At 52.6% G+C, this 14,213-nt stretch overlaps 1 protein-coding gene across 1 annotated transcript in view; it reads right to left on the bottom strand.

The window, feature by feature from the left end:
- LOC144718702 (uncharacterized) overlaps positions 1–14,213 on the bottom strand; it is a 91,526-nt gene that overhangs the window by 23,970 nt on the left and 53,343 nt on the right. The window contains exons 2-4 of the mRNA XM_078594170.1: positions 7,393–7,512; positions 4,361–4,426; positions 917–1,063 (exon numbers count right to left, since the gene is read on the bottom strand). Of these exons, the coding sequence (XP_078450296.1) occupies positions 917–1,063; positions 4,361–4,426; positions 7,393–7,512 (333 nt within the window). The remainder of the gene's footprint in view (positions 1–916; positions 1,064–4,360; positions 4,427–7,392; positions 7,513–14,213) is intronic.

The raw sequence follows: 14,213 nt of genomic DNA on the forward strand, positions 1-14,213 counted from the left end.
AAAGAGACACAGATAGAGAACGAGAGAGAGAGAGAGAGGCCGTGGTAAACACGTGGTGGGGTCTTCAGGCGAATCTAAACGGCTCTCATTGACCACGAATTCCTCATCTCTGAGGACAGGGAATTCCAGAGCCCTGGGTACCGTGCGAACAATTGCACGGTGGTCAATTCTACGTTCGATGCTTGGAGTGCGTTCACGCTGAGTACAGGGGGCATGATCGGTAGATCTCAATGATTGTCGATGATGATGACGACGATGCCATTTATAATGAATTTCATTGATAAACATGGTGACCAGTGTCATGCTGATGGCAGTTACATTTCTGATGATGATATCGACGATGATGATGATGGTGACATTTATGACATTGGTCGCGTTGACGATCGGAGGCATCACGATGATGACGACTCCGTGATGACAATTGTTTTTTTACCCTTTTATCTGGCAACAAAACTGACACTTTTTTTTAAAGGGTAAAAAAAACAATTATCATATTTTTATACTGGCAAATGAGGTTCCAATAGTGTAAATGCTTACCCCGGGCTCTCATACTCTGATGGTGCATTGTCTTTGAGTCGTGCGCCTTTTGGCGTCATCTGGTCCAACACCATGTGAGACTAGGCTCTAAGGAAAGCTATCTCGGGTCTGGACCAATCAACTTCAAGGACAGTGCATACATTATCAGAGTTATGTTTTTTGTTTGCATTCCGAATGCAGGTATTGTGGTCTATGCAAACATGACTCCTTGTAAAAAAGGTGTCAGTTTTGTTGCCAGATAAAAGGGTAAAAAAACAATTATCATATTTTTCTACTGGCAAATGAGGTTCCAATGGTGACTCCGTGATGATGATCACGACGATAACATTCATGGCGATGGCGACGATATTCATGTTCAGCGATGCAACGCCGAGCGTACGCTGAAGTGCACGTATCCGTAGAAGGCGAGACTGCTGAGCAGGGTTCGCGTGCTGTTGTAGATCAGCGTGCGCTCCTCCACGTTCTCCTGCAGCCTCTGCAGGGTGGGCCGCAGCACCAGCAGGGCCCTCAGCGCCCTGCACACGTCCTGCACAAGCCAGAAAGACGTGGCGGGTGGAGGGGGGGGGTGGAGGGGGGTAAGGTCTAAGGATGGTGACACAGGACGGGGATAACCCGCCACTACTGGACGTCTGTGAAGAAGAGCTTCATAGCTCATCGGATTCCTCCAGGATGGATGAAGATTCTGATTATATTCTTAGGTTTTTTCGGTAAAGTCACGTAGGTAAAAAATAAAAATTAATAAAAGTACAATAAAATTAAAATCACGACGTTTCGGAGGCAACACAAGCTTCCGTCTTCAGGTGGAACCGCTTGCTGTGACGGTTCCACCTGCAGACGGAAGCTTGTGTTGCCTCCGAAACGTCGTGATTTATATTTTATTTTATTTAACTTTTATTAATTTTTATTTAAATTTTTTACCTACGTGACTTTACCGAAAAAACCTAAGAATATGAATCCTTGCAGTCACGAAAGCTTCAAATCTAAAATTCTGATTATAATAAGGTGGCATCGCAGTGGTGACTGACACTCGTGCCTCACAGCAAGGAATACCTGGGTTCTATTGCCGACTCGAGTTTGTATGATCTCCCCCGAGTGCTGCATGGATTTCCCCGGGGGTTGTTCGCTTCGCTTTCTGGTATACTGTGACAACCCTAGCTGCATCTTGATTATATCATTTTTTTAAAATAATCATTACGTCGCTTGTTTGGCCAGAAAAGCCTCACTGCGTCTTTTCTAAGGAGGGTCCTGCCAACTGTTCGCAGTAGGAGGGAGCGATGTTGCTTCTGGGCGTAATCCCAATTGAGTAATTTGCCGGTCATTTTTCAGCATTGGGATGATTGATTGATTGGCCAATAACAAAACCATTATATTGTTTTCATAGCGAGTAAAGAGAATAAGTATTACCATGAATGGGCAAATGAAAAAAAAGCACGACTGTACAAATGAGACAGAGGAAACCAGAACCGATATAAACGAGACATCAAAACAGGAGACAAATGGGGAATGCGTGATTATTATTATTTTATAACATCGAAGCGCTGAATTTCGACCAATCACGGATTCGCTGATCCTGCAGATCACTGCATGGCTCTACCATCCTTCCATTTGTCTCGTGTCGTACTTGCCTGGAACAATCTGGCCGTGCACCAGCGCTGGCCCAAGCAAGCTTGGCTCTGCTGATGAGACACTGCATGTCGAAACCAGCCCAGAGAGTTTGCGTGCATCGAACCAATTACTGCTGAAATTACGCACTCTCAAGGGGGGCCCTTGTAGGATTGTTTGTTGTTGTTGTTGTTGTCGTATATATTGTTGCATGGGTCTTGTGGGCAACTGGTGGTTCTTGGGCATGAGCTTGTGACGAGGCTATGCCCGTGTAGCGTCCTGTGGTGTGGGCGCCTGCAGCCGTTATGTAAATCCACGTGACGTTACAATTGTTGCGCATGCATTGCGTTCACACGCGGTACGTCGGGGGCAATAATAAATCCAGCGGGGACAAGGAGCTCCAGGGGAGCTCTGGGAGAGCTCCGGAGACACATTGACATTGGCTCGGCTGCAGGTTCCGAGGACGGGGTGGTGGGTGGCATATGGGGGGGGGGGGGGGGGGTAGATGGCGGGGATGATGAACATGAGAATTCATTAGCCACAGTCCACGGATGCGGAGTGTGCTGGGACACTGGGGCATATGGCCGGGTCGCTGGAGAGAGAGCAGTTGGACTGAGCCTTTGGAAGATGATAAACAGGACGGACAAATGGATGGACAGTTGGATAGACTGACAAGTGAAACGGAGTGATGAATGAGTGGATGCACGCGAGGACAGATGAGGCGTGGATCGAAAAGTTTGACAGACCGATATTTGGATGAGCGGACAGTGGCGGATAGAGAGTCCGATAGACGGATGAACAGACTGGTCCACCAAGAGGCATATACGGTTAAGGATGGACATGCTTGATGGACAATCTACTGTACATACTGACGGGTGGACGTACTGACAGACAGATGGATAGGCTGATAGATTATTCAAGACGAGGACAGACGGTCAGACCCATTCATAATGTGGCAGATGGCCAGATTAGCGAATGAGCAGACGTGAAAAAAGGGTCGGCCTTAAGTATCAACGAACATCCTCTTGACGCACGGAGGCAACGGACAAACAGACACACAGACATTTGACGCACGGAGGCAACGGACGGACAGACACACAGACATTTGACGCACGGATGTAACGGACGGACAGACGCACAGATATTTGACGCACGGAGGCAACGGACGGACAGACACACAGACATTTGACGCACGGCGCGCGGGCGGGAGGCCAAGCAGCCCGGCACGGCAAGCCCCGCGAAATTCCCTTTTGCGGAACTTCGTGAAGCAATCCCGTAAGCTGCTAATAGCCTGCTCTCCGCCGCATTATCCCCCGTTCCCTAAGCCCGGACATCGGCCCAGGCGATCCATACGAATCAAGGGTGGACGGCGCGCGTCGCGTGCGATCGCGGTGACCCCAGAGGCGGGTCGCGAGCACCCCTGGGGCGGCTTGCGACCGAGGGGGCACCGCGTAGACGGGAAAGAGGCGGTGGCAGCGAACCCCCACCCCAACACCCACCACCGCCACCGCCACCGCCCCTCCGTCATCGCTGCTACGATGAGACCCACGCGATGGGCCACGTGCATGGCCTCTAGTTCGTGGTGGAACGCCGTGGTGGGGCGGGCGGTGGGAGAGAGCTGCGAGGGGATGGGTGCTCTCTGATCGGATCAACTCCTCAATTCCCGCGCGCTGAGGAGCCGAGGGCAGAAAAATTGGGGTGGCGGCCATGGCTGTTGCCCACCCATAATCTACAGCCTTACAGGATGGGGGTTTGCGGATCACGTGGAGATCAGCGTGCGATTCCAAGGGGGGGGGAGGGGTCGGCTCAGTGGGGTGGGAGGGCGGGGGGCGGGGCGGGGCGGGGTGGGGTGGGAGGATGGGTGGGGAGGGGGCGTGTAACGAACTTGAGTTGGGGTTGAGAGGTGGCGAGTCGGGGTTAAGTAGGGCTGTAGGGGTGAGGAACGAAGTTGGGCAGGTGATGATGTGGTGGCGATGCGGTGATGATGTGGTAATGAGGTGGTGGCGATGTGGTGATGATGCGGTAATGATGTGATGGTGATGCGGTAATGATGTGATTACATAGAGGGGGTTGAGGTGTGTGTTCAGCACGAATTTAATTGAAGTTGGACAGGCGGTGGGTATGTGACCGTGTCGAGGTTGAGTCGGGCTGGAGCGGGGGGGCGGTGGGGGGGCGGCGGGGCGGGTGAGCCGTGGTCGACTCCACTCTCCATCTCCGCTACCTTCTCCATGACGCCGGGGTGGACGGAGAGCGCCGTCACCACGTAGTCTCGAGGCAGGTTGTTGCTCTGCGCACGCGGGCACCACACACACACGGCAGGGGCGTCACTGCGGAGCGACTCACGCACACAAAGACCCCCGGTGTGGGTAATGCGATACCGGGAGCGGTGGCGCAGCGGTTAGCGCGTTTCGCTACGAATCCGGTGACCCGACGAGCAATAACAGTGGCGAATATTTGAACCCCTTCTGGGCCTCAACGACGTCAAATAAAACGCAGACTGCGCCATGAACCCCATAAACCGGAGTCGGATTCTCGGCCACAGCTCAAATGTCAGTGGCGAGCGACATCCAATCCCACCGCCTGCTTCACCCAAACTGCGCTGACCGGCGTGGTGAAGTATGGTCAGGCAACACGCACAGCCGACACGTAATGGGGACGTCTTCCTCCGGCAGTGCATCAACAAAAGGGCTGAAAGTCATCGCTGTTGTTGTTTATTTATTTTTTAAACAAATACAGAAATCATATTTAGTTTGTCCCATTCATTCTATAGAATTGTCAATTTTGATGTTTGAGCATCAACGCATGACGCCGCGGCCGCCTTTGTCTTCCCCCACAGTGCTGACGTGACAACAACGTTGATCCAGCTGAAAAATAGATTCACTGCCAGAATGCAGTTTGGCGGATGGGATACTGAAAGAAAGTGCTTTTCAGTTTTTATTTCACGTGGAGGTACAGGTACGTGGGGGAGGCGTGTTTACGTCCGCTGATTTGTTCTATGCACGACGACGCTGATGAATATTTTAGGTTGAGGTGACCTAGGGGAGGCACGAGTCAGGTTCATGTGCCAATGAGTGCAGCCAGCATGGCCAGGTTCAGCTGCTCGCTCCCCCAAAGACAAAGATCCCCCCCCCGGTGTAGCCTTCACAGGCCGTTGGGGCAAGTGCTGCTAGCAGAGCACCACCCGGTGGCCACGCGCCGTGTGTGGGATTCATCCTGGAGCCGGAACCAGACTTGCAACGACAGACTTAGAGCATCGCTGTCCTCGAGAGATCAGCGTGCAGCACGCGATGGACTGGCCTCGTAAAAGTTGCCCAATGACACATTTTGGAGACTTTTAGAAATAGCAACGTGCAAAACGCGGCCCTCCAAAATGCCTCCACTTGGATTTTTAAAACAACATTCAGAGATTTAAACAAACGCACGCACGCGTCGGAATGCATTTGCCCCGCATGATGGTGATGCTAGACAGCAGCTCTGAACACAAAAGCTTTCACATCCAAACTCGCTCGTGTATGTACACACTCTCACCACGTGTATACTAACACTCACGAACACACAGGCTCCCCCTATGCAAACACTCCTGTCAACCCCCCTCGCATCCACATCCATTCACACGGCACACACGCACGCATGCTACATGCGTGTTTCTTTCTTACGACCCCTCCCCCACCCCAGCCCCCGTACAGACGTTCTCCAGGTCTGTTGGAGCGAGTGATGTTCGCGGTGCCTCGGTGTGGCCAGAAAACCACGCCCGAGCCGCCCTTCGTCTTCCCAGTGCCGATGCTTTACACGCGGCATCGGGTACCCGTGTTATCGGCTCAGGTAATTGTCGTCACCGATGTTAGCTGTGAGCGGGAATCGAACTCGGGTCCGCCGGGTGGTTCGTAGCGCAGCGCGCTAACCGCCGTGCCACCACTCCCCATCCACCATCAAAGACAAAGATCCCCCGTATAGCCTGAACAGACTGCTGGGGCAAATGCTGTTAGCGAGCACCTATAAAGACCGGTAAAGCGCACGAGGGGGTGGGTGGCCAACACCACGCCCGGCCGCCTTTGTTTCCCCCAGTGGCGATATTTACACACCGCAACAGGTACTCATTTGAGGCTGAGTCGACCTAGGGGAGGCCCGGGACTGGTTCAGATAATCGTCACTGGTGTTGGCCGTAAGCGGGAATCGAACTCGTGTCGCCGGGTTCATAGCGCAGCGCGCTAACCGCTACACTACCGCTCCCCACACACACACGCACACACACACACGCACACACACACACGCACACACACGCACGCACACACACACACGCGCACACACGCACACACACACGCACACACACACACGCACACACACACACGCACACACACGCACGCACACACACACACGCGCACACACGCACACACACACGCACACACGCACACACACACGAACGTGCGCACGCATCTAAATCACGCGTCGTAGTAACACGAGACATTGCATCTACGTGACCGAGGGTTGTTCCTGTCGACACATTCTTTCCCCATGCAGGTTGTAATTTAGTTTTGAGTCACGGCAATTGGCTTGCCGTGTGTTTATTCTGAACGTGCGGTTTTGTCTTCGTGCATAATTATCGCTTTTTAAACTTTCCAACACTACGATAAGCTCTGATGCACAGGTTTGTTTGTACGTTAAAATCACCCAGCAGTGTTGACCATGAATTAGTACATCGGAATGATAATTATTTTCAGCCCTTTTGTTGATCCACCGTCGGATGAAGGCCTCTCCATGCCGTGTCGGTTGTGCCCTGTTGCTTCACCATACTTCACCACGCCGGTCAGTGCAGTTTGGTGAAAGAGGCGGTTGGGATTGGATTTCGCTCGCCACTGACATTTTAGCTGTGGCTGAGAATCGAACTCCGGTTATTGGGTTCCAAATATTGCTAATTAAAATTAACCTATCAAATATAATAACGCAAACAAACGCTGATGTTTACCCATCGGCTGAGTCGACATAGGGGAGGCTCAGGATCGGTTCAAATAGTCGCCACTTGAATTTCTCGTGAGCGGCAGACGCAGACGAAGTCGGGTCGCCGGGATTGGTTTGAGCAACGCGCTAACCACTGCGCCACCGCTCCCCATATCGCTTTACACACATTACACAGACTCATATGCAGAGCTCCATTGGTCAGCTCCATCCGTAGGCGAGGCCAGCATCATGACGTCATAACGCGAGTGGCAGAATTAAGGAGGATGAGGAGGAGGAGGGTGTCCGGACGCGACCCACCAGCTCGGCGATGGTGGAGGCGAACCCCGAGGCGATGGGGTTGGTGATGGCGCACGTCCCGTCTCCACGCGTCACTCCCAACGCCAGAGTCACAGCGAGCACGAGTGAGAGGCCAGCGAACTGCAGAGACACACACGCCAGAGACTAAGATGCAGAGATGCCCTGCGCACCAGTGGAGAGTGCACGTGCATACTCTCTCGCCTGTGCGCGACTCAACCTTACGAACAACGCAACCATGAATCATGCAACTTCACACTGCCCCAAATATAAATGTGGACGCAGTGGGTGCGTGAATTCGTGGGTGAGTCAGTGAGTTCGTGGGTGGGTGGGTGGATGAGTGCATGAGTGATCGGGTGGGTGTATATGCAACGCACCAACTTTCAAGCCAAGCAACTGAATGTCTAAATCACTTGGAATCTGCATCTCGAATAGTGGCCTCTTTATTGGCCCACACGAGATCACAAGCAGTTGGTCCTGATGCCTCGTCTCTGCAAGCCCTGGGGCATAGCCACGGGTACAACCACCAGGAGCAGCCATCAGCGGAACTGGCGTGGGGGCAGGGGGTGGCTTGGTAGCCAAAGCTACGCGTTAAGGCCTCCTTGACAACAACCATGAGATGTGGTTTCAACAACAGTGCAATAGGACAAAACACTTCTTTAAAACGCGGTACGAAATTTTTATGAGAATGATTTAATTTAATTACAGCAGTAACGCAGTATTGCAAAGAAAGTAATACGTAGCTGTAGTGGCTTGCATTTTCTTCAAAGACGGAGACGCCCCCCCCCCCCCCCATAGCGTTAAATGTTCGAGACCGTGAGCGTAACGCCGATGTGGTTAAGGTCAGAGGAGCCCGCGATACGTACGAGCCTCTAGGGTGCGACCGTGCGAGACAAATCATAATATTTGGGCCTCCACCTGACCGATTGCCGCACCCCCCTGAGCTGATAATGTCGTGACCACGCCACTGAGGGTAGCGGCGGCAGCGCTGCGCCAATGCTCGCGACCCTCCCCCCCGTCACGTTCCTTCGGTCCGCGAAAATGTTACCTAACGCGGGGCCCTCCTCTTGGGTGCGCTGACGTTTATAATGATGGTGTGCGACTTTGCGATTTGAAGGCTTCGCATTAGGCGCTGTTTACCCGGTCTCCCTGACACTCCGCCACCGATAGTGCACAGGATGACGGTAGCGTGAAGTTCGTTTTTGTTTTTTAAATCCTTCTCGACCGGTGGACGAAAACGTGAATTATTTTATTCTTAGGTTTTTTCGGTAAAGTCACTAAGAATATGAATCCTTGCAGTCACGAAAGCTTCAAATCTAGAAGTGAATTATTTTTGTTATCCTTCTCGAGGATGAAAAAATTCACCTTTTACTCGACCGGCCACTAAAACGTGTTCTCCGCGGGTGATGTCATCGTGAGCACTTAACGGGGAATAGGGCGGCGGTGGTGGTGGTGGTGGAGGAGGAAACGCGCTCTGAATTTTTCGACATTGCCCGCGATCAATCGATGCGCGGTGAATGCGCGTGCATCGCCCATTGCATGTCGGCCACTGCAGAGCCGCGCGTCTGCTATGCTTACATGATGTTCATGCGCTTCCAGTCAGGTTCTTGAGGTGCAAACCAAAACAATAGAGGCAAAGGTGCAGCCCTGAGTGCCCCACTCCAGAGGCGAGAGTGCAAATCACTTTACCCGCAAGCACTACGCGAACTGCTGATCGACGAACCGTGTCGCACCGATGTTTACTGCTGGGTGGACATAGACAATGGGATGTGAGACACACGACGTGAGACAAATATGAAAACTCAAGCGTCGTAATCGTCGCAGCCAAAATGGACATGCATTTTTAAGCGTGCTCAATTTTTTTTCACGTGTTATAATCCACCCGGAAAACCGCCTTCGAGATGTGTGGAGCGACATCTCGAACGCAGGATGTCCAAGTTGCCGATGTGGCACGTGACGTGGCGAGGCACCGCACGCGAAGCGTCCCTTTGGCAAGGGGAGTTCTGCAGGAGGACTCACATACTTGGCACGCAGACACGACTAACACGCAAAGACAAAACATCGCCCACCCACACCACCCCCCCCCCAGTGCTAATGTTTACACACTGCCAGCAGGTGCTGCTCATCGCGTAAGGCGGAGTCACGCGTTGCGTCTCAGAACAGAAGCGATGGGAGGAAAGAAACGAAAACAAACATTGCTGAGAAGCGACACGGGAGCGAGAGAGGTTTTTTTTTGCGACTCGGACGAAATCGGAAATTTGAGACGGTTTAGCCGTCGTCGGATGCGTGGCCACCACGCACAAAGCAAGGGTTTGCTGTGGAGGCTACTGCCGGGGACACGTGGTGACCGGCAATGCAGCGAAATCAACTGTTGTACGGTACTACACTCCAACATCCGAATACAAATATCAGAATAAGCATATAGACGGGAGGAATGCGATGAGCTACAAGGCTCCTTGTCCACAGATATCCAGTGCCTTGGGAGTTGTCCCTCGTTGGAGAAGGGAATGGTGGTCACTCCGGGGTCGGTCACAATGTACGCGTACGTGGTGTGTTTGCACCTCATTCGCACCCGTGCGTCGCCGGGCGTGAAACGATCGGAGGTTCGGTCGACTCGCGTTCGTCCGTCCGCCTCCCTCTCTCGCTCCCTCGCTCGCTCGCTCGTAATTGCCGCTCGCATGAATGTTTAATGGGCAACTGTGGGCAATCGCTGCTCAATCTCCTCCCTGCCCCCCCCCCGCTTGGGCCGCCGCTAAGAATAACATCATCACCCCGTCGGCGGCGATTAGAGACCAACTGCGAGAGGGGGCTGCAAGTGCTGGTGCCGTCCCATTGGGGGGTTGTGGTGTGGGGGGGGGGGGATGGAGGGGGGGGCACCTAAAGAGACATCATATTGAACCCCCCTCCCTACCCACCGTCACATTCCCTACCCTCCCCCCCACCGGCCTCTTTCGATAAACTCCTCTTGAGATGGCAGAAGAGTCGCCCGAGAGGGAGACGGAGACGAGTTTCGTTTCTCGACCAATCAATCCATCTGGAGAGCGTCACCACCCGAGGCCGTAAGGCCCCGAGATGGAATTCGTTGCTTACCACGACTTAGGAGCCACGGAGTCACTGCTGCCAGGTCGCAAAGACAAAGATCACCCGCATTGACTTAGACTGTCGGGGCAAGTGCTGTTAGCAAACACCTATGAAGGCCGGCGTTGCACACGGCGGTTGGTGGTCAGTACCACGCTCGGCCGCCTTTGTCTCCCCAGTGCCGATGTTTACCACATCGCACCAGGCACTCATCGTTGAGGCTGAGTCGACCTAGGCGAGCACCCGGGACCGCGATTCAGATATTCGTCGCCGTGAGCAGGAGTCGAACTTGGACCGCCTGGGTTGTTCGCATCGCATCGCGCTACCGCTCCCACTCAGACGTACACAAAGACAAAGATCCCCCATATAGCCTTAACAGACTGTAGGGGCAAGTGCTGTTAGCGAGCACCTATGAAGGCCGGCACGGCACACGAGGGGGTGGGTGGCCAGCACCACGCCCGACCGCCTTTGTCTCCCTAGTGGCGATGTTTACACACCGCACCAGGTACTCATTTGAGGCTGAGTCGACCTAGGGGAGGCCCGGGACCGGTTCAGATAATCGTCACTGGTGTTGGCCGTGAGCGGGAATCGAACTCGTGTCGCCGGGTTCATAGCGCAGCGCGCTAACCGCTACACTACCGCTCCCCACAGCAACACTCAGACGTACACATCATACACGGACACACACACGCACGTGTCCACGTACACACATCCCATTCACACAGGTTCCATCTGCGCCTCACAGCGAACGCTTTGAATATCACACGACGCATCGTAATCCCCAAGTCAAAGAAGCAAACGTCAAATGTAATCTCTCGCTGGCGGATGGCATCGTCTGTGCTTCTCCCGACCTCTCCCCCGCAGCTTCTGCTTCGGTTGCCTTGATAATAACAGCCTTGACTCTCGGTTTGTTGACTTGGATCGGTGAAGACTCTGCTTATACGGGTCCCGGGAGAGTGAGTTACAGCTCCACAATTAAGTCTGTGGCCTGGGGAAGTGTCATTCACCACTTCAATTTTGTTTAAATGAAAGGGGGGGGGGGGGGTAGGGGATTGGAGGGAGTAACAGGCAAAGGTATTATGAAGATCAGAGGAAAGTTTGCGATGGAGAGCTGAGCTATAGCAGTAATTTGGCCCTTCTGCTGCTGTTGTTGTTTTACTTAAACGGTGCCCATAGGCTGCCGCTTATTGCTGTGTCTGGGAAATCGCCTTTCCCATCCATCCGTAGATACAATGCAGCGGTTTCCAGGAAAACTGCAATCACGCCAACGCGAATCGCTACGAAAGTGGTAGTGATTGCACCTCCGATTAGCGCGGTTGGCTTACGTACGGGGCGAAAGAAGCGTAACACACATACATACCGACATACATAGGAAACTCGTGTTCGGGAATGATTAGCTATGAAACAAAATTAACATTGAGGTGGCCAGGTGGCTCTTGAGAGTTCACCGTGGGAAGCTGCCACTCCTGGGATCCGGCGTTCAAACGCAGTGTTCAATACTGGATTGTCAGCTGGAGCGAGTGATTGCTCTTGTTCTGTGCTGACCTACCACGGATCTACCGTGGAAACTCTCTGGGTAACTGGCTAAAATTGGGCTTTCCATGGAACAAATGAACATTGATTGATGATTGATTGATTGATAGTGGTCTCAACACAGCCACCGCTGACCGCACAGGCACACAAAATAATGCCGAGTCAAATTTGATTCTGCACTTAATTTGGATATATTTCAGCTGTTGGAAATTAGATGATGAAAATTCGATTTAACTTTTGTCGTGCTGTGACGAATATCACTCTCAATATGGCAGAGCGGGGTGGGAAAGTGCTGCCCTCTACCGAGCCGGCCAGAGGTCACGTGAACGGATCTCGGATGTAGCTCTGTGATATCCGCTTCCGTGGGCCGTCGTCTAACGAGCTGCTGCGCGAGATGTCCACACGGATCCCTCGTCTCTTGACGTGAAGTCAACTGCACAATTGACATCATTTTCATTTCGGGGCGGGCGGGGTGGGGAGAGGGACCCACCAGAAATTACAAATAAAAAAAAATAAAAATTATCGCTCCCAAAATAAAAACGTAACTCACTCTAATATAGGAGTGGTACAAATGTTTTGGTAAAAAAAAAAAAAACTTCTTGAAGTATACGGTAATCTTCATTTTTGTTTTTTTAAATACGCTCATTCCTGGAGTGACCACGGCTTTTGAAGAAGCTACACACCTTTGCTCCCAGGCTTGAGATGTGTAAAAAAAAACGTCAAATTGTAAGCCCTGCACATCTCATTATCCGAGAGCTGAGTAGTCAGCAAAACCCACCATCAAAAGGACACCCACCCAGACTAAACTACAATTTTCATTGAACCAGGCAAAGCCCATTGAGCCATTGGCTCTTTTTTTCAGAGGCGACCTGACCATCCGTATGCACGCATCTTGAAGTTCTTTCGCATCGTACGTAGCCAGTCGTGCTATGCGGAAGGACAACAAACTGAACACAAAAACAGTTCTTAAATAAACGAGTTTTCAATCCAGATGTAAAAGTGCCTTAGCTCGCAGTGGCTTCCGAGTATCGGAAAGAAGAGCGTTCCAGACGGCCGCAAAAGCGCATCTGAAAGCGCGCGATGCGATGACGGTCTTTGTTCAATGGCCAGCAGCCAAAAGCCGCCGCCGCTGCTGCGAGGATTGACCGGAGTTCTCGAGATGGTTTCTGCTCCTTGACGAGTTCAGCGAAGGTTTCTGTGGTTCGTTTGTGGTCATCACTTCGTGCACCTACAACGCGATGGAAACCAAGTGGCGTGCAAGGTTTCCCCGTCGCTCTAAATATACACACACATATATATATACATATATACAATCGGCGTTAATGCTAAGCGTGCGTAATTATGATGGTATCCCTTACGCAGGTGGAGATCGCGAACGCTCTACACCTCGGAAGTTGGTTTGATCACGGACGGCTGGAGCCCGGATTCGAACCCAGAATTTGAACCCAGGAGCTCGGTGTCTCTGACACGGCCATTATGATCCCACTGAGAAAGGAAAAACACTCAGCCACCACCAACAACAACAACAAAACAACGCCCACCATTCGCCGCTAAGTTGCGGTGACATCACCACGGCGCCTGTGCCAGGCCAGGTGCACTTTGAGGCCACCTAACCCGAACGCACACACACGCACACACACACGCACACACACACGCACACACACACACACGCACACACACAACAACAACAACCGCCATTCGCCACTAAGTGGCGGTGACGTCACCACGACGCTTGTGCCAGGCCATGTGCACCTTGAGGCCACGTGAAGTGTCGAACGCCCGCTGGCAGGGGGTCACTGGGCAGACCCAGCAGGTGCCACGGGTCGACTGACCGAGATGACCGAGATGACTGAGATGACCGAGATGACACGCACACACACGCACACACGCACACTCGGGACCCCCTGATTAGCATCGTCACCATCGAGGAACGCCGATTGACTCGGCACAAATCAGGCTGCACTTGCAGTTTCAACGCAAGACCATTGTACACAGCAGACGCGCAGATGAAGAGCCACTGATCGCAACAGCAACAATAATCCTAATGAACAACAATCGACTTACAATCGCATGCGTATTTGCCCAACTTTGCAAACGCTCTGAACCGTGCCGTCGTCTTCACCGATGGAGAGGCAGTGCCATGCGCGGTGTGCCATGTAAGGCACACATCCACGCACATGTGAGTGTGTGCACGTTACACGAGCGGGCGAGTG

This window comes from Lampetra planeri, chromosome 5, assembly GCF_965212315.1.
Source record: "Lampetra planeri chromosome 5, kcLamPlan1.2.h2, whole genome shotgun sequence".
NCBI classification, from domain to species: Eukaryota; Metazoa; Chordata; class Hyperoartia; order Petromyzontiformes; family Petromyzontidae; genus Lampetra; species Lampetra planeri.